At 40.1% G+C, this 21,273-nt stretch overlaps 1 protein-coding gene across 8 annotated transcripts in view; it reads right to left on the reverse strand.

Moving 5' to 3' along the window:
- IKZF3 (IKAROS family zinc finger 3) overlaps positions 1–21,273 on the reverse strand; it is a 68,968-nt gene that overhangs the window by 8,677 nt on the left and 39,018 nt on the right. For 6 of the 8 annotated variants that reach the window (XM_075911755.2, XM_025181829.3, XM_075911753.2 and 3 more), the window contains 2 exons: positions 19,682–19,798; positions 4,927–5,043 (listed from right to left, as the gene is read on the reverse strand). In XM_075911755.2, coding sequence (XP_075767870.1) covers positions 4,927–5,043; positions 19,682–19,798 — 234 coding nt within the window. The remainder of the gene's footprint in view (positions 1–4,926; positions 5,044–19,681; positions 19,799–21,273) is intronic. The other 2 variants (XM_075911756.2, XM_075911754.2) reach the window with 1 other exon arrangement.

A 21,273-nucleotide genomic window follows, 5' to 3' on the forward strand; every position in this document is an offset into this window, starting at 1 on the left:
GATTTAGAGCCCCAGGAGGTACTGGGGAGGAATAACTTAGAATGGCTCTGGTGAGGGGCTATTTTGAAATAACAGCAGTGAAGCATCCACACAGGCCTTATTTTGAAATAGCTATTTCGGAATAGGCAGTATCTCTCATAGAATGAGGTTTACAGATTTTGGAATAAGCCATCGGTTATTTCAAAATTATTTTGAAACAACGGAATGGCTATGTAGATGCTCGCATTGTTATTTCAGAATAATGCTAGTTATCTCAAAATAGTAATGCAGTGTAAATGCACCCTAAATGTCATAAAAATTAATAAGAGTATATTCTTCACGGCATTTACATCATACCAAATGATAACATAACACAGGCAAATGGATCGAGTACCACTGGCTTTGGTTGTGTTCTAAGTCAGCAAGCTTTGTTTAAAAGGAGATAAAAGGCAGCTCAAACATTGCCTCATAGGGTGTGTCTAGACTACATGGTTTTTTGGAAAAAAGTGGTCTTTTTCCGAAAAAACTATACCTGCGTCTAGACTACCGCTGCATTCTGTCAACAGTAAATCGACAGAACGCAGCGGTTTTGTCGACAGCGGTAAACCTCATTCTACGAGGAATAACGCCTTTTTTTGAAAGTCATCTTTTGAAAAAAGGCACTATTGCATGAAAACAGCGCTTTTTCAAGAGAGCGCATCTAGACTCTCTTTCAAAAAAGCGAGCTGCTTTTTTGAAAAATCTTCTTGTTGTCTAGACGCTCTTTTTTGACAGCGGCTTTTTCGAAAGATACAGTCGAAAAAGGCGTGCAGTCTAGACGTAGCCATGGACAGCAACAGAGTGGGGCAAAAAAAAAAAAAGAAGAGTAGATTGGGAAAAGGCAAGAAAGCATGAGCGCAATGGAATAAGGAAAAGAAGATTAATTAGGGCATGAAGTAGTGATATAATTTTATTTATTGGAGTATTGTGGGATAATGCAAGAGATTACTATGTGTTAAGCTGCTTTTGCTCCCAAGTGAAGTTTTACAGAGTTACTGTGAAATACCAAATTAAGAACCGAGTCTTCATGGTCCTCTACTCTTCATTTTACAAAGCAAGCTGCTGCACATTTTAAGAAACATCCTTCCCCTGTTTATTTTTTACCTCAGTACAATGCAAAACTTTCCCCTTCAGATTCACACATGATCATATAATGCATAATACATAAGTAGCCACTGCCAGTTGTTGCTCAGTGATGCTTACTCTTTATAAGTATGCAGATTTGTGACATAATGAGATGTGGACACTGGAAAAAGGGAGTGAACCCGCTTCCTGTTGCTCTCAACCAACTCAGGGCATTTTTCATTAGTTACTTCACACAGAGAGCTGGCAGCATTTGCTGAAGTTTCAAAACTGTACTAACAGTTTTAGTGGGGGAGAAAGTTATTTTTAATACCACTCTCGAAAAGAAGTAGCACAAAATGAGCCAGATGGGCAGCAATCATGTAAAGTGGCACAACTTAATTGACTTAACTGATAGAGCTACTTTGAATTACACACGCTGAGGAGCTACCCTGATGTATGCTTTATTCAAGAAATTAGGAAACACCACCAGCACTCACTATTGAGAGGTAGCTTAATTGACAGGTGTGCCTGCCATATTATATTCATAATACTAGCCATCACTATAAAAGATGGAGAACTGAAATGGTAATTACAAAGTGCTAAATACTACAAATTTGGCACACATAAGTATATGTTTAGAATTCTGGCAGAAAGATAAGGAGTGCAAGATGGAAGACTTTTGCTGAACAACTGTTCTCCCAAAACCCACAGAAAGGCCAAAAGCAGAACCTCTGCAACATGAGCCATAAAGAGACCATTAGGAGTCACGGTAAGAGATGAAATTAAGTGGGCGTGCCCTGATGTGCAGCTCCTGCAAAAGCTGCCTGAGCTATGGCAAAAGCCAGTAGGGAGCTATTTAAAGAGCTGGCAGGAACCTGAGTTGTAACAGGGCAGTATCTGTAAGAAATTGTAAGTTACTTTCACCACTGGTCAGGGTTATGGTCTGTTCATGCGACTGTATCATGTATGCCCTAGCAATTGTAACTGCACCTACTCACACAAATTCTTTACACAGTGGGGCCACTACTGGTCAGAATGTGATACATAATCTTTTAGAGGCATTTACAGGACAAGCCAGAATTTGGCCTACAAAAAAGCGTGAGAGTCTGCAGAGTCACCATGATTAAAAGGTGTCAACAGACACTGACAGTTCTTCTTGTCCATAGACTTTTTTCACAGAAATGAGCTTAAGTTGGTTCACATCTCACTATCTCCCTCCTTCTTGAGGAAATGAAAATCAGCACCCTTCTAAGATCTCTGTCTCCCAAGAAATCATAAAACTGTCCTGGCAGATTTTCCCTCCTCATAGATAGTTCAAGAAGTCACAAAAGTCAAGTCAATGTCAGACAGACTGCTGCTGTTGCAAACATGCCACTCAAGGATAAAAGGGAGTGAATGACTCATGCTTTTTCAGTATTAGCTAACACATCATGCCTGTAAGCAGAGGTTCTAGAGGAACAACATGTTTCAGAACTTAATTCCTCTGTATCAAGGCTACTCAACACATGGCCCGCGGGTGAGAGCCAAAACAAAAAAGTAGTCAATATAGTGGTCTTCTGTTGATATGCGTTTTGGTAGTTAAATTCCTGGACTGTTGTTACTCATTAAAAGTGCTGTCATATGGGTAGAAATCAGGTAAATATTGCATGTTATTATTATCAGCAGAACTGATGTAAATGGGGTCTGCGTGTTGTGTAGTCTTGCTTTAAAATTTTATTCACGCCCGTCAGTGCGAAAGATGCTATTTTATATGTGCATATATATTTGCATGTATATGCAACCACACTTAAGTTGTGGCCCTCAGCATGTGCTGTGAATATCACTGTGGCCTCCGGGGCTTCCAAAGTTGAGTAACCCTGCTCTATAACGTTAAAAGAATATCCTCTGTGCCTCCATCCCCAAAATATTTATTTTATCATTGTGTCCCTTGCACTATTAAAAAACTGTATCAATTAAGCATTACCATAGCATAAAAAGGGGAGGTGCTGAGTAGATTGGCCCCAGTCTTGCAAAGCACTTCAGCTCATCCTGAACTGTGATCACATGCATATGTTCTACTGAAAAGCTCGACACATGCTCCAGTGGCTTACTGAATCAAGAATTAAGTTCTGTGTTGCACTGGGTAAGAGTGTTTAGCACTTGGCAAAATCACACTCCCAATATTTAAAACAAAAAATCGGAAGCTGCTCTCAATTCTAAAAAGAAGAGATAGAGAACTTGAAGAGCATTTTAAGAAAAACAGTATGGCATGCAAGGACTAAGACTCAAGGCCAAAATTTTCAAATATGGGTCCCTAAAATTAGGCTCTTAAATCCAAAATGGCTTTTTTTTCTTTTTGAGGAGATCAAAGTTTGAGAGTTCCCACTGAAACCAATGAGTGCTATAGGTGCTCAGTACGTTTGAAAATCAAGTCACTTGTATTTAAACATCTAAAGTTTGATTTAGGAAGCAAACCTTTGTTTCCCAGATTTGAAAATTTGGGTTCAGAATTTCAAGAAACTTCTTTAGTACCCTCTATGCAAAGTGCAGATCAAACTATATGAAAATAGATGGATTTCTATCACTATCCTTTTTTCTCTTTTCCTGTGAGTGTGACTGTAAATTACCACAGAGGCCAATATTTGCAACAGAAAACGTGTTAGAAAAGTAAGCATCCTAAGCCACATATATCCTTCTGGAAAATTTACAATTAAGACATTATTAGCAATAATGTTGCATATTGTAATTGCAGACTAAAGTCTTGAGCTCAAATACAACTTCCTATAGTCCAGAATTAGGTTCAATTTTTATTTTTGTTATAGGCAAAATAAATATGATCAACAGAAGTAACAACATCAAACACTGATGAAAAATAGGACCTGCCATCAAACTCAGATATATAGGTTTATTTCAAAACTATAACTGCGATTGGTTAGCTATTTTAATTTTAAAAACCACAGTGCATAGTGTTTTATTTAAACTTGAAACAAATCTAGCTACCTAGGAGATAAGTATTATGACTAGTACCATATACTCATTTCAGCAGGCTAATTGGCAAAAGGAATTATGTTTAAAACTTATTTTGATTTCTGCAGAAAACATTAAAGATATTTTAGTAAAGCAGTGTTCTTTTGTTAGAATTTGTTTATAATCCCATTTTGAAAGCTCACGATTCAGTAAAACTGCAATGAAAGAAAAGCAATTTTATAAACATACATTAAAGAAAACAACACAATAGGTCAGACCTTGCTATTTAGGATTTCCAGTTTTCCAAACACTGATTTTATAAAATTAAATACAAAGTAAATTCTATGGAATTGTAGTGTGCTCATATTATTTTAATCAGAGTAAGAAAGGGGTTGATTCTATCATTCAGATTCAAATTTTTAAAAGATGACCTTTAAAAATTCAGTAATTTTCTGACTTTGGGCTCCATTCTGCAGTGCTGTATGCCTCCTCAAGGAGTACCGAGCACTTTCAACTTTCATTCACCATGATGATGGAAGGTACTCAGCACCGTACAGGATCAAGGGCAGAAAGATTTTCACACACACACAAAGCTCTAAATCAATCTCCTACCCCCAAATATATATATATTTATTAACTGTCCATGCAAACACTAACATGGACACAAAACACAGTATGAATTCATATCTATTTGTCATTTATCTAACTTAACATTTTCTGTTGTTTATCAAATACCTATGACCAGTAAGTAGAAGTACAGCAGGAAAGCAGAAGTTACTTTATTTAAATACATGATGGACTAGAAAAGGCCCTACATAACAAGTACTGCTATGACACTGAAGGTTACCAGCCCTCACACAGTTAACTGCTGCACACAAAAAGACTTTTTATTCTTACCAATAAATTTCTGAGGCATTGAACTTTTTCGCTTTGCCACGTTGCTCGCTAACCTGTCCAGCACAAGTGCTCTTTCAGTCCCCATCTCTGCTTTGATGTGCCTTGCCTCCGCGCTTGCTAATTTGGAAAATGTGAAAAGAAAACAAACGTAGGTTAAAAAAAAAATTTTTTTAAAAAAAAGGAAGAGATGAATGGTTTAAACTCCGGAGTTTGCCACAGTAACTGGAAGGAAACAGTTTGGAGCACTGATGTAAACTTGTTTTGTTGTTTTTCTGTTGTTCTTGTTCCTTGCGTCTTGGGCACCAATTGTGGTCAGTGGAACCAAAGCACAGAAACGCACACAAATCTTGCAGGCTTAAGCTCGTGCAGGAGAGCATAACCCATACAAAACCAATATCTTCATTAGCAAGAGGAAGTGTAAAATAAACAGGCTGGACGTGGTTGGTTACAAAATACAGATGGAGATATAAGCCCTGCTCGGCTTTCCTTTTGATTCTTAGTAAGGCTATGTGACACCTGCAGACCAACATAAATTCTTCACAACAGCTTAAAAAAAAAAAAAGTCCCTTTGTTATATTATAAAAAAAAAAATGGGTTTTAATAATACTGCTCAGAAACTATGGTCATTAGTAAACTAGCAACAAAGAAATCTTTCTATAAATTTTACATTTTTAAAAATACCGCCCTCCCATTCCCAATTTTCTCGATTCTAGAAAAAGTCTGTTAGCTAGTGTTATATATTTTTGGTTTGTTATAACTGAAAGTCCCTGTGCACTATGCATTACTTACAGTATTATCATTAACTATTCAGACCTAACTATTTAAACTGCTTAGATTCTCTAAAATTTAGGAATATTCAGTTTGTGTCTGTTCTATGTACCGTTTATTGACTGCTCTGGTTCTTAGCCATTAAGTAATTTACCATTTGTCAGAGTAAGACCCCGGATGCACTAGCCAGGGTCCACCATCACACATTAAGTTATGGATGCTCTCCACTTCACCAAATTTCTCCAGATTTATGAACTGGACCATCCATGGCTACTTATCTGTCATGTCAATCCAATATTGCCTGTCCCATTCTGATTTTAACAGCTCTAGCTTCCAAATTTTTGTTTTTTTCCTGAGGGATAGTGATATGCATTAAAGGACCACTAAAAGGCACCAAGATTAGGGCCACACTGTGGTAGGAACAAAGCAAGTGTATGGGACAGATGGTGCCCCAAAGAGTTTACAATCTAAATGAGCAAAATAGACAAAGGGGAGGAGGGGAAGTAACTTGCCCAAGGTCACTCACCAGGTCGAGCTGTGGGATGACCTCACTATAAATGAACAATTTAAATGTTACAATATTTCACACGGATACTATAAGATTTGGTGCCTTGACTAGAGAGAAGAGAATTCTTATAAAAAATGGAGACTACATAAACTCTTTGGTGCTGCGGACCAATTAAGTGCAGTTTACAAAGTATTAGACCTAAATTAATTTATGTGCGAAAATACAGCAGAAGAAACAATGTAACATATGGCTGTGATAAAAAAAGTGCAATATCATCCTTCTTTAAGTTATTATATGGTATTTTTCTGACATTTCAAAATAAGTTAAACCCTTACGGCTACATCTACATTGAGCATTCTTGCACAAGAAGATATGCAAATGAGCCGCCATTTTTGTGCAAGGTGCTTTTGCGCAAGAAGGAACGGTCTACACTGCTCTTTCTTGCGCAAAACACCCCTCTTGCACAAGAGCCATTCTGCCGCTTATTTTCAGGCAGAACGGCTCTTGTGCAAAAATGGCAGCTCATTAGGTATGCACATTTGCATATCTTCTTGCGCAAGAATGCGCAATGTAGATGTAGCCTACATGTTTACTGTTGCTGGTACTGGATGTATTTCAATCAGTACTAAACATGATCCTCCAAATCTCAGCCATAATTATTTAGTTTGTCAGTGTTTGTATAGAATTTTTAAAGTGCTTCACAAGTGTTAAGTTTCAAACTGCTCCTGTCATGAAATCTAGCAATGTATAGGACTCAAAATGTAGGAGATAACAGGGTATGTATCACCATTATATTATTCTGGTTTCATGCATATGTAGCTTTGTTGATTTAAATGATAAATCAGGCCCACGGGCGAACCCACTCAGTTTTTTAAAGATAATATCTGCATTTATATCGTGATTATATTTAATTGAAAGGACCACAACATGCTAACATATTTAAGAAAGGTATACACACTATAAATAGAAATCACTTTATCGTCTGCTAAAAATGCAGCTACCTCTGGTGTGAAAGAGTATGCAAACACAACACAGCAGTTGAAGTGAGGAAGTGATGAATATCAGAATTAGTTGAAACTGCAAGAGAAAGTAGGCAAAATGTAATTACCCAAATTGGATTTTGGCCAGTATCTTCAGGTTACTCTTGCAAAGAGTGCAATGTGATCTTTAATGTCAGCTTATATCTGATCCAAAAGCTTCACATTCAGCAACACAATACTCTGGCACTATGCTAGGGCATTTGAGTCAATACTAATTCAGGGGGAAGAGCAGCCCCTACTAAATCACTAGCACTATTCGGCATTGCACCCTACGGTTTGTTTGGTTTTTGGAGGTCTCCTATTCAAGTTCAGAATCATCCTAACCCCAGTAAGTTTGTGATTATGACAGGATCCCTGTACAAAGCAGTATACTATTAATAATTAAAAGAAACTCAGCAATTCATCTCTCTCCTGAACCAATCAACCTCCCCCCACCAAAAAAAAGCTAATTGTATGTTTTGTTTTCAACTATGGTCACTTTTTATATCCAAAACATACCAAAGCAAAAGAGAGCATAATAAATATGTGATAACAGTACTGTTTACTTGCTTATTTCTCTCCTGTTGACAGCTCTTAGTTTGATTCTTCTATTGTTTTTAATTCCTCCTAGGCTTCTAAGTCCTCCTAGTATCCCAACTCCCTCACCCCATCAGTTTTTCTTATTATTGTTGTTTTTTAATATACCTTCTCAAATCTACCGAATGTATCTATTGGTAGAACTCTATGAGTGGGAAACAGTAAACACAAGATGTTTTACTCAGACTAAGACCTATATTGGGAGTTATCCTTAGCATCTTGATGTCATATTGGTTTTATCAATGCCATTTATTTACCACTGATGGAACCTTACTACAGTACAGTCTAAAATGGTAGACATGTAGCTTCCTGCTTGATGACACTAATATTCTGTGCAGAGAAGAGATTGCTGAAGAGACTAAATACTGACCTACATAGCACATTCTGGGTCATCTGCAAATGTCAGTTTTCTAGACTGTTGTCTCTTGATTGTATCCCAGTATCGCACTGCAGTGTAGACGTAGCCTTATTGACCTTGGATGGCTCAGAAGGATCTGGATTTAAATCAGAAACCACTTGAAAATTGATTTCTGGATTGCCTGACAGGCACAAGGAAATGACAGATGACTTGCCCAAGGTTAGAGCGTAACTGAACAGCATGTATGAAAATCTAGACTTTTCATGAAGTTATAATAATTTAGATTATGATTCTGATACATCATTCAAATCAAATAAGGTTGGTCATGGTTCATCTTTGGATGGAACAATGCAAAAGAAACCAGGGATGCTGCAGGAAGTGTTGAAGATTCATTAAGTACTATTCTTCTCTCTGAACCTTTATTAATAATGCTCTAGCATGGTGTTAGAAACATGGAGGAAAGGTCTTTCAGGTGAATGTAAAGCCAAGTTTCTTAACATGGCATTCTATCCAAGAGTAGGACAGTGTTAGTTCTACTGTCTTGATTACATTCAAACTTGGGTTATTGCCTTTTGCTTAACTAAACTCTCCCTGACGTCACAACTGGTCAGAGCATTCTTCACTCAGGCCATGTCTACGCTAGAAGATTATTTCGAATTTACTAAATTTGACATCTGGGCACCCAATCTTACAAATTCAAAGTTTTGTGTCCTCACTAGGGGAAGTCCTAGGTAGGCTCCATTCATGTGGATATGCTACCTTGGACTCAGAGCCCCAGAAAGCATGCTGGGGAGCTGTGGTAGGCCTCCTGGAGGACAATTAGTTCAAATTAGTGGCACCGGAGCGTGCACACTAATGTTATTTTGGACTTACAAGTTCGGGAATAACATTATTCCTCATGAAAAGCAGAACTACAGAGTTCGTATTCCACAGCCCCTTATTCTGGAATAACAGGCTTGGTAGTGTGGATGCATCACTTACAAATTTGACCTGGGGGGGACTTATTTCGGATTAAGGTCCTTGAATAGACCAGGCCTCAATGTCTTAGACTTCTGTGTATTGCTTACAAAAGCTGTTGTCCACCACATTAGTGTTTGTATTTTGGATGTAAGGGTGTGCATTTCAGTTAGTCTTGTGTTTAAAAAACATTTTGGGAAGAAAAGCATTCCATATATGTGAACTATTTTTCATTACTGACCACCAGTTTTTTGCTATAACCATTAGACTCATTATACTAATTTCTTAAAAGAGCAGTATTTCTAGTAAGCTCTACTCTCATACTGTAGAAATAGAGGGAGCAGAGCTGGTACTTTGCTTCCAGTCATAGTATTTTATCATCTGGCCTGTAATGAATTGTTTCCACAATGTGGTTTCTGTCACACCATGAGTATACTTTTTAGTGCATGTGGGCATCATCAGCAAACCCTAAAGTGCTAAATGAAGCTCGAATTAGAGGCATTATTTCCTGTCACATCTACTGTGTGGTCACTAAATAATGGAGAGTGGAACATAGAGGTGGGTTATTGTGCTAAGAAAACGGTGTGATCAGAGATTGTTATCAAGGACTGAGCTAAGTTCTAACAATGTTGTTACATAAAAGCTTTTTTCAGCAATACTGTTACAATGCCACATTCTGAGCAAGTAGAATACTAAAATACAATGAGAAATGGATCTTGCATTCTGATGCCACTGCTTCTACTATTACTACTATGTTGTGTTTTCTTCCAGTGATTTTAAAGAGCTTTACAAGCAATCAATCTGATGAGACAGATGCAATAAATCTTATACCTAGTTTAGAGAAAAGATAAACTGAGGAATAAAGAGTGTAAGACACTTAGGCTACATCTACACTGGCAGCTTCCTGCGCAAGAACTTGCCGGGTGTCTACATTGCAAGCGTGTTCTTGAGCAAGTAAATTTACAGTCAGCGTCAGAAAACAGGGCTTCTTCCAGAAGAGTTATTCCTCTCCCCATGAGGAATAAGCCCTCTTGCGCAAGAGGACAATGTAGACAGGCAACATGAATTTCTTGTGCAAGAAACCCCTATGGCTAAAATGGCCATCAGAGCTTTCTTGTGCAAGAGAGCATCCAGACTGCCACAGATGATCTTGCGCAAAAATCACATGCCAGTGTAGACGCACTCTTGTGGAAGACTTTTTGTGCAAGAACTCTTCCGCAAAACAGTTCTTGTGCAAGAAGTTGCCATGTAGACGTAGTCTTACAGGATTCCCAGTTCCCTGATATTACTTTTAATCTTTTGGAATTCAACTTTAGATATATAGACTTTGTGCAGGAGTCATTAAAAAGAACAAATATTCTCCTATGGGCTTCAGGGAAATTATGTTTGTATGTTTTTTAGTTAACTTTTTAATAAAAGAAGGTTAACATATGCATTTAGAAGTCAGTAACAAGTGCAACTATTGGAGAAGGATGAAAAAAAAAGGGGGGGGGGGATTTGTCTGGAGATTTTATCCTCCTGAAAGCAATGGGAATAGGCCTGGAAATCAAAACATGGATCTATCTTGAAGAAAAACTTTATGAAGTGTTTTGTCTGCTCCTAGAGACAATCTAGTTTATCTCTAAGCCAGAGTGAATTTCTAACTTTTACTCCAAAGAGCGTAAGTCTTGGTGTTACTCTGTTCTGGTTTTCATAGATGAGAGTAAGTGGGGGAAAAAAATCGGATCCATACAAGTACAAATCACAATATTCACCTCATTTTGAGAGAGAAGGTAACAGTTTCAAAAGGGTCTAAGTGATGTAGACACGTGAATCACATTTTCAAAAGAGACTTAGACACCTAGTAACCTAAACTTAATTGATTACTGATGAGACTTAGGCATCTAAATGCCTAAAATAATTTTTGAAAATGAGATTTGGGAGCCCAGCATCTCTTAGGAATTATTTAACTTAATCCTGAATGTCTAAAAATGTCAGAGCAACGCTGTGGTCTTGTCTACACCAGTGGTGCCCAACCTTTTTTAATTCGCGACCCCCAGGTTCCCCCCCTCCCAACCAAAAAACGACATCCGGAACATTTTTCTTGCGGCCCCTTTAATTTCAAGTGCCGGTTTGCTCCCCTGCACTCCCCTGCTGCATGCTGGCCATATGCTGCGACCCGCCCCGCCACTCCACACCAGGAAGACAGCCCTGGTCTACACTATCCCTCCACACCCTATGCAACTCAGCATAGTTAGAGTTGACATACTTACCACGGTATCTTCCACACAGTATGGTCAGTGGGGTTGCTCTCCCATCGACTCCGGCAGCTACTCTTCTCATCCTGATGGAGTACCGGAGTCAATGGGAGAGCATTCAGAGATTGATTTATCATGTCTAAGCAGATGCGATAAATTGACCGCTAGTGGATCAATCGCTGCAGCATCAATCCACTGCACAGTGGAGACAAAGTCTGTAACGTGCCACACTGTTCCCATGGCTGGTCTATACAATTACATGTACCTTTTAGTATTACTACAGGTTGAACCTCTCTAGTCTGGCACAATCGAGGCCTGACCAGTGCTGAACCACACAATTTGCCAAACCACAGGAAGTCAGTATTGTCTAGTAGCATGACCAACACTTCCACTTCTTACTGGGCTTTTAGAAGACATTTGGGATAAATTAGAGATAAATAACAGCACAGAACACTGAGAGCCAGGACTGGTGGCTGTAAACAAATTTTATGGGACCAAGGGAAACTTAGCCTTGGCCATGGTAAGTGAACATCCAGCTAACTAAAATCTTGCCAGACCATGGATGCTGCTGGACCAGCGAGTGCCAAACTAGAGAGGTTCAACCTCTATTATCCTCATCTTCCCCCCACAATTTCCTTCATTTATTTATTACACGCTTTGCTGCATTCTTGTCATAAATTAGGGTGTGCGTATTTATACTATGTGTTTTTGCACCTATTACACTGAGACCCTTGTATTATTTTGGCCTTATAGATGCCACTGTGACAAATAATAATAATGTCAATAGCAGCATTTGCAGGGTTATGTGTAACAGGAGCAATTACATGACATTTGAAGATTTTTGGTCTTGCAGTCTCAAAATGTAGCAAAAAATGCCACACTGATGTGGAAACTTCTCAAATGGCAATAAATGTAAGGTGAATCTTTCTGCATATCAGCTATTGTGATCAATACACATTGTGTGTGTGGAATGAGGGGAGAATGACATCTAATACAGTGCCAAAAAGCAAAGAATTGAATAGAAATGCCTCAGCAAGATTGGAGTTCCTGTTTTTCATAAATCTTACAATGCCACTAAAAACTGCAATATTTTTTAAGGTGTGAGGCCTCAAAATTTATATTTCCCCTATAACCAATGTACAGAATTCCGTACTACTGTAGCATTGTATTTCACAGATTATAGATAACTGAGAAGCTGCCATTCTGAATTGAGACTAAATGATGGGAACTATTGTAAAGCAGAAATCTACAGAATAAAGTTTCTGTGCCTCAAATTTCCATGTGGTGGGCATCTTATGTCAGTGGACCTTGTAAGATAAAATTGTAGTTATGATATGTACAGGTTCTCATGAAAATCACAAACTTGCTGACACACACGGTTAACCATTTCATTTTACTGATAACACATTTCTTTGTGAGCAAAAAGGAAAACACTCTATGAAGCACTAATTAACTTTGATAAATCACTTCCAGATTTTTTATTTTTTTTATTTTTTTTTGCACAGAGGCTACGTCTAGACTGCAAGCCTCTTTCGAAAAAGAGTATCCTGACAACAAGAAGATTTTTCGAAAAAGCGGCTGGCTTTTTCAAAAGAGTCTAGATGCTCTTTTGAAAAAGCTCTGTTTTCATGCAATAGCGCCTTTTTTCGAAAGATGACTTTTGAAAAAAGGCACTATTCCTCATAGAATGAGGTTTACAGTCATCGACAAAACTGCTGCATTTTTCTGATTTACTGTCGACAGAACGCGGCAGTAGTCTAGACAGAGGTACAGTTTTTTCAAACTCTCCCCCCCAAAAAAACCCTGTAGTCTAGACACAACCCAAAGGTCAAACATATAAACAGCTTTGCAAGGCTAGGTGGGATACCTGCACCCATGGCAATCAACGGCCTTCCATGCTTATCTTTTTGGTGCTGCTTGCAGAAATAGGGTCTAAGATAACTGAGTATTTTTTCTTGATAGCCATATCCCTACAAGAATTTTATGTTTGAAACATCCATATTAATTCAGTATATAAGAACATAAGAATGGCCAGGGCTCAACAATTCATAGAATCGTAGAATCATAGGACTGGAAGGGACCTCAAGAGGTCATCGAGTCCAGCCCCCCGCCCTCAAGGCAGGACCAAGCTCCACCTACAATTAGTGTAATCTACTCACTCGTGGCGAGTAGATTACAAGCTGGCACAGCCGCGCAGTACGGCCTATGCATGCAAAGCGTGCCGAACCACGCGGCTGGCGAGTGGGGCTTGCCGCTGCTTGGCGAGCCCGGAGAATGGCCATACTGGGTCAGACCAAAGGTCCACCGAGCCCGGTACCCTGTCTGCCGACAGTGGCCAATGCCAGGTGCCCCAGAGGGAGTGAACTGAACAGGTAACAATCAAGCGATCTCTCTCCTGCCATCCATCTCCAGCCTCTGACAAACAGAGGCTAGGGACACCATTCCTTACCCACCCATTAATGGGTCTAACCTCCATGAATTTATCTAGTTCTTTTTTAAACCTTGTTATAGTCCTATCCTTCGCAACCTCCTCAGTCAAGGAGATCCACCGGTTGACTGTGCGCTGTGTGAAGAAGAACTTCCTTTAATTTGTTTTAAACCTGATGCACATTAATTTCATTTGGTGGCCCCTAGTTCTTATATTATAGGAACATGTAAATAACTTTTCCTTATTCACTTTCTCCACACCACTCATGATTTTCATAGAATCATATAATACTAGGACTGGAAGGAACCTCGAGGGGTCATCGAGTCCAGTCCCCTGCCCCCATGGCAGGACCAAGTACTGACTAGACCATCCCGGATAGACATTTATCTAACCTGCTCTTAAATATCTCCAGAGATGGAGATTCCACAACCTCCCTGGGCAATTTATTCCAGTGTTTGACCATCCTGACAGTTAGGAACTTTTTCCTAATGTCCAACCTAAACTTCCCTTGCTGCGGTTTAAGCCCATTGCTTCTTGTTCTAGCCTCAGAGGCCAAGATGAACAAGTTTTCTTCCTCCTCCTCATGACACCCTTTTAGATACCTGAAAACTGTTATCATGCATTTTATATACCTCTTTCATATCCCCCCTTCAGGTATGTCTACACTACAGCATTATTTCAAAATATCTTATTTCAAAATAGTTAATTTGAAATAAGTTATTTCGAAATAACACATCTACACACAAAATGCATTTCAAAATAGCGTTTTGCTATTTCGAAATCGCGCGTCCACACTGAGTGGATGCTGAATTGCATTTAAGGCCGGCCGGAACCAGATGCGGCAGGGCATCAGGTCAGGAGTTATTTTGTGTGGCCGCTGCCTGAGGCCATCTGAGGTCTGTGTTTAAAGGGACCTCCCCCCCGGGACAGCCAGTTCTCAGCTTTCCCTGCTCGCTTGCCTACCTAGATGAGGGACAACAAAACATTGTGTCTCTGCATGATCTGGTTGCCCTCACTCAGGACACCACAGCACTCTGCAACACAGAGCCAGAGCTGCCCCTGGGCACTCTGGTGCTTCTCATGGATGCATTGCTGTGAACCTGGCTGTACTTTCTGCAGGCTGCCATCCGGGAGGTCCATTGGGGGGATGTTAGGATCCAGGAGGCCCTGCGGGAGAGCTTCTACCCTGAGGAGCACTAAGAGCCTCCCTGGTCTGCCCCACTGGGGGTTTGTGCCTCATTCCTCCCTCACGTTCTTCCACTTACCCCTCCCTAACCTCCCTTCCTGATGTCAAATAAAATACATGTATTTTCATGAACACAAACTCTCTTTATTTAACAAAACTGGGCGGGGGGAATGAAACTCTGGTGAGATTGGGAAAAGGAGGCAGGAGAGGGGAAAAAAGAGGATGGGAGAGGAGAGGGGAAAATCTGGGAGGAGGGGGCTGGAAGGGGGAAGCAAGGGGAAGATGGGAGAGGGGAAGCTCAGGGATCAGGATTGGGAGTCTCGCCAGACCAACATGATTGTCATGCAAACCTGCTCCTGGGTTCTCATGTGGCCTTTGGTGGCCAGGCTGGCAGCTATCCTGCCATAGACAGCCGCATTCCTCCATCTAGTGCAGAGATCATGGACATTGAGGGCATGAATAAGGTCCATGATCTCCACCCTGGACCAGGAAGGCGCCCGCCTTCTCTGGTCCCTGACAGGCTCCTGGGAGCTGGCAGACTGCTCTTGGGGAGCAGTGGAGGGCTGGCTGCCAGTGACTTGCTGGCTCATGTTTTGGGGCCACTGGGTCAGGGGCAGTGACTGCTGGCTCTGGGCTGGCAGGCTTGGAGCTGGCACAGGCACTGTGGCCAGAGTCAACCCATTTAAGGGCTCCAGAGAGGAGGGAAGGAGAAGAGTGTTCTTGGTTGAGGCTGGAGTGGCCACCAGGGCTCCCTGGGAAGGCTGGAGGCCCCCTATTTCGATAGAAGTGTCTACACAGCACTTATTTCGATTTAGCTATTTCAAATTTGGCGTTATTCTTCATGGAATAAGGTTTACCAAAATTCGAAATAAGCACTCCACTATTTCAAATTAATTTCGAAATAGAGGTTTGGCTGTGTAGACACTAGTAAAGTTATTTCGAAATAACAGCTGTTATTTCGAAATAACTTTGCTGTGTAGACATACCCTTAGTTTCCTCTTCTAAGATGAAAAGTCCTATTCTCTTTAATCTCTCTTCATACGGGACCCGTTCCAAATCTCAAATAATTTTTGTTCCCCTTTTCTGAACTTTTTCTAATGCCAGTATATCTTTTTTGAGATGAGGAGACCACATCAGTAACTTTATTAATTATCATTAATATAAAAAAGTATTTAATCCTTATATTAAATTTTCATTTTTTAATCAGAGGAAATCATGCACTGAAACACCTTGATTGAAAAGTATGAGGAGATATCCCTGTATCCACAGAGCCAGTTGTGATATACTTTGACTTTATCTAAGTTTTTTATATGGTCTCCCACAGTATTCTTGCCAGCTAGTTAAAGAAGTATGACTCGGATGAATGGACAGTAAGGTAGATAGCTAGCTTGTCAGGCTCAACTGGTAGTGATCAACAGCTCAATGTCTAGTTGGCAGCTGGTATCAAGTGGAGAGCCCTAAGGATCAGTCCTGGGCAGTGTTCCGTGTAAGCTGGATGTTTGTGTGGTCACTCAGGTGAGATTCAAATGCCGCCCTGCTGATTAGCAGAGAGCTCACAGCTAGGTTGTTGTTTCAACTAATAGTGCCCATTTGTACATGCCTCAGTGCACATAAAAATGTATTCTGCACTTGGATGGAAAAGATTAGGTGGACCATTGGTCCTGGGACCGGGTTGTTAAACATCTTTATTAGTAATCTGGATGATGGGGTGGATTGAACCCTCAGCAAGTTCATGGATGACACTAAGCTGGGGGTGGTGGAAAGAGGTAGGCATGCTCGAGGGTGCAGAGAGACCTAAACAAATTGGAGGATTAGGTCAAAAGAAATCTGATGAGTTCAACAAGGACAAGTGCAGAATTCTACACTTAGGCCATGTCTACACTAAGAAAGAATTTCGAAATTACTAACATTCTACTTAACTCCCAATTTAACAAATTTAAACTAGTGTGTCCACACTAGTTGGAAGCCCTAAAATTAGTCTAAGGCAGGCTTCGTTAATGTGGATGAACTACCTTGGACTCAGAGCCCCAGAAAGCATTGGGGAGTAATTAGTTTGAATTACTCTGGGAAGTAATTCTTTTGAAATAGCAGCACCAGAGCACCACACTACCGTTATTTTGAAATAACTATTTGGGAATTAGTGTTACTCCTGATTAAAAGCAGGAGTACAGATTTCAATTTCTGTGGCCAGGGCTGGCCCACAACATTTTGGCACCTGAGGTGGGGAGCTCAAATGATGCCCCCATGACTCCTCGCTTGGGCCAAAACTTTGAAAGGTCTCAATTCTGCCTTTTTCCTGTTCTATTCCTCTCACAGCACTCCACCATCTCTGTGCAGCTAGAGCAGAGAGAATACAGATGCACCAGCAACAGACACAATTTTCTACACTCTGGGTCCTAGTGGCGCCCTCCCCCCCCAGAGTCTGGCACCTGAGGCAGCCGCCTCAGTTCGCCTCATGGTAAGGCCAGCCCTGTCTGTGTCACATTATTTCGAAATAATGGGCTTGGTAGTATGGATGTACAGCTTATAATTTCGATCTTAGAGGTGTTATTTTGAAATAAAGTCCTAGTGTAGACAAGAGTTTAGGATGGAAGTATCCTATGCCCTGCAATAGGCTGGGGACTGATTAACTAAGATGCAGTTCTGCAGAAAAGACCCTGGGGATTACAGTAGACAAGATGGTGGATAGGAGTTAACAGTATGCCCACGTTGCTAAGAAAAGTAACGGCATATTAGGCTGCATTAGTAGAAGCATGACTAACAGATGAAGGAAAGTGACTATTTCTTTGTATTCAGCACTGGTGAGGCCTCTTCTAGAGTACTGCATCCAGTTTTGAACCCCCCCACCGCCCATTACAGAAAAGATGTGGACAAACTGGAGAGAGTCCAGCAGCAGGCAGTGAAAATTATTAGAGGGGCCTCAAGCACATGGACTTATGAGGAGAGGCTAAGGGACTTAGGCTTATTTCTGCAGACGAGAAGAATGAGGTGGGATTTGATAGCAGCTTCCAACTCGACAAATGATGCAGCAAGGCTGTTCTCGGTGGTAGATGACGGAACAAGAAGCAACAATCTGAAGTTGTAGTGGGTGGGGTCCAGGTTGGATATTAGGAAAAACTATTTCACTATGAGGCAGGTGAAGCATTGGAAAGGGTCGCCGTTAGAGGTGGTAGAATCTCCATGCTAAGAGGTTTTTAAGGCCAGGCTTAATAAAACCCTGGCTGGAATGATTTAGTTAGGGTTGGTCCAGTTTGGAGCAAGGGGTTGGACTAGATGACATCCTGAGACCGCTTCCAACCTTAATTTTCTATGATTCTAGTAAAAAAACAGCTATACCAAATTCAGAACCCAAAGAGTCTTCTTGATACTTTATGTTCATTTTTTAAAGCAGAAAGTTCCTGCTTATAAGAGCAGGAGAATGGGAGCCAGAATGCTGAGATTTTGGATCCATATGTGCTACTGAATAGTTGTGTAAACTGTCAGCAAGTTACAACCTCTCTATGCGTATGTAATATGGGGTAATTATATTTCCCTACTTCACAAAAGCTTATTTTATGTATTGAAATTCTCCAAGGAAAGTAGCTACAGAAAGTGAGAGGGTTACTATTATGTTTGTCACCAATATATTTTCTGAAACCCAATATTGGGGTATTGGGATTATGAGTAGGAAAACAGGGGTTACAAACTATTATTGAAAATTACCTTTTAAATCAGGTGACAAACTTCACTTCAAAATAAGCAAAGGAATTCTATTTGCTAACCAATATAGAGTTTACAAGAATGTAACATTAGTTTGCCTACATACTTAAAAGGTTGTTTTCAGTTATTAAACTACTTAGCACCACAATATAAAAAAAGATATTTTTATTTTATTTCAGTTTAGAACAAAAACAATCCTCTACTCTGGCTCTAAATGTTGTGTCAATTATTTAGAATTCCAAAACTAAGTTCAATCAGTTGACCTCTTCTCCAAGTAGCAACCCATAATCAAATACCACTATTACCCATTTCCTTTGCCTATTCCTCATTTTCCATTTCCCTTCAAAAGCCAAGTGTAACATACGGGCCTCTTTCAGCATGTCCTGTAATCGAGTAGATGGAACATGGATTCTTTCTGTTCACATAATATGCATATTCCTATCTCCTTGATTATTATTTAATATTACCCATCTAAACTTCTCTCTCCATTAGAGGCTGGTCTATCAAGAACATCAGAATCCCCACTCTCTTTCCATTCCCTAACCCCATACTTTTGCAGTTTGAAACACTTAGAAATTATTACCATGGGAATCAAGATAGCAAATATTAATCTACTGAAAAATAGTTCAGAATAGACTAACACATGCAAACAAATGCTGTAATGAAATACCAGCAGCAACTGCTCCAATGAAATAAATCACATAATAATACTGATGTAGGTCTAATTTAATTTAATGTGGGTGCCACCTACAGAAATTCTGTGTATGGAGTATTCTGGATGTGTTATTGAAATAAAGTGATTAAAATAAAAGTGTTTTTTAAATTAGCTGCCTGAGGGATGCATTAAACTAGACCTTTTTATAAGATCTGCAGCCCCTTAGGTTACTGCAAATGACAGTAGTGAAATTGTTTTCAGGCTGCAAATTAACAGTTTGCCAGATGCTCTTTTTAAGGAACTGTAACACACAAAGCCAAGCACTGTAATCTGATAAACTTACCAGCCTCACACATGCCAGTGCTCTGCAAGTACGTACGGCATCGCTCTTTGTGCTCCTCTAATGAGCTTCTTTGCTTGTAACTCCTCCCACAAAACTCACATTTGTAGGGCTTCTCCACTAGAAAGAAAAGATAACAGGATAAAATAACCACGGGAGAGTGATGAAACACTGACTTCCTGGCATATGAGTACATAATTACTAACAACTCTCAATTTAACACTTTGCGGAATGCCTTAAAGGTTCACTAAGGTTGAAATTCACCCCCGTATGGAGGCTTCCTACAAGGCCGCTTCATGACTTAAGCTCAGCCAGCACTGCCCTACTACAGCAAGAGGATATCTGTCAGACAGCTTCTGTATTGCATGCACGATTGGAAAAAAGGACTGAAATTTATGTTAAGTAAACAGAAAATAATAAGCCAACAGGGGTAGTCCAAAGGGAGGAGTTATTGGACCTGGATTTACACAGATTCATATACAGTGAAACCTTTGTTATCCAGCACTCTGTTAACCAGGAAACTTTGTTAACGGCATTGCCTCAAGCCACAATACTGTCACATCTTCAGGCACACAGGCCTGGCTTGGTTTACCGTGATTGGCTTAACTATTTTTTATTTAAGAAGTACTAATCATCTTTAACTCAAAATAGAAATGTGAGACCAACTGCCTCACACTACAAAACTACCAATATTAAAAACTTGAGTTTTACTATTACTGTCCATTGGTTTTTCCTAGGTTGCTAGGACCCTCAGGTAACTAGAATTATTAGATAACTAGAACACCCTAATCCCCTAGCATGCTGGATAACACAGGTTTTACTGTATCCCAAATTCTGATATCATGACTGAAGTGGGGCTGTTTTGGAACCTGGCAGACTGTTCACAAGTCAGGGGCAAGATACTGTTCCCATCTAAACTCTGCAGATCAATCAAGTTTATGGTGTATGAGATCTAAATTTACACTAGTATAATTTTATGTTAGTAAACTTATAAATATTTGCTAAAATATGTCTGAGATTTTCTAATTAGACACAGTTTAACAAAATGAATACAGTACTTTGCACGGTAAACTTTTCCTGATAGAATATAAAATAAATATACAATAAACACGTATCTGTTGATACAATGCTAACATCACTAATGTAAATTATCAACATTTAATTAGCATTGTTGCCAATTGCTTTTAAAAGATCTATGCAGATTTTACCGTCTATCTCTTGTAGGGATGTAAAAGGTTAACCAGTTACCCGGTAAGCATTAGGTTTAGCGGAATGCTTTCCGGGTAAGTGGAAAGTTGGCCAACCACACCAAACTGGAGTAGCCCTGGTTAAGTCCAGTCGGCTATATGGGGGAGAAGGCTAGGTTGCGCCTGCCAGGTCAGGCTGGTGAGATCCTAACCCCGACTACACAAGAGCAGCCCATGTGGCCAGGTGGGATCCTGGGGGCAGTCCATCGCGATCCCAGCCTTGGCTGCATAGGAACAGCCCAGTCAGCCAATCAGGACCCTGGCATTGCCAGAGTAAGGTAGGCAGGGCGCTGACCACAGCCACACTGGGTTGTCAGGCAGCACCTGCCTGCAAGCAGTAAGTGGTTA

The sequence above is a fragment of the Pelodiscus sinensis genome, chromosome 29 (assembly GCF_052426305.1).
Source record: "Pelodiscus sinensis isolate ZL-2025 chromosome 29, ASM5242630v1, whole genome shotgun sequence".
NCBI classification, from domain to species: Eukaryota; Metazoa; Chordata; order Testudines; family Trionychidae; genus Pelodiscus; species Pelodiscus sinensis.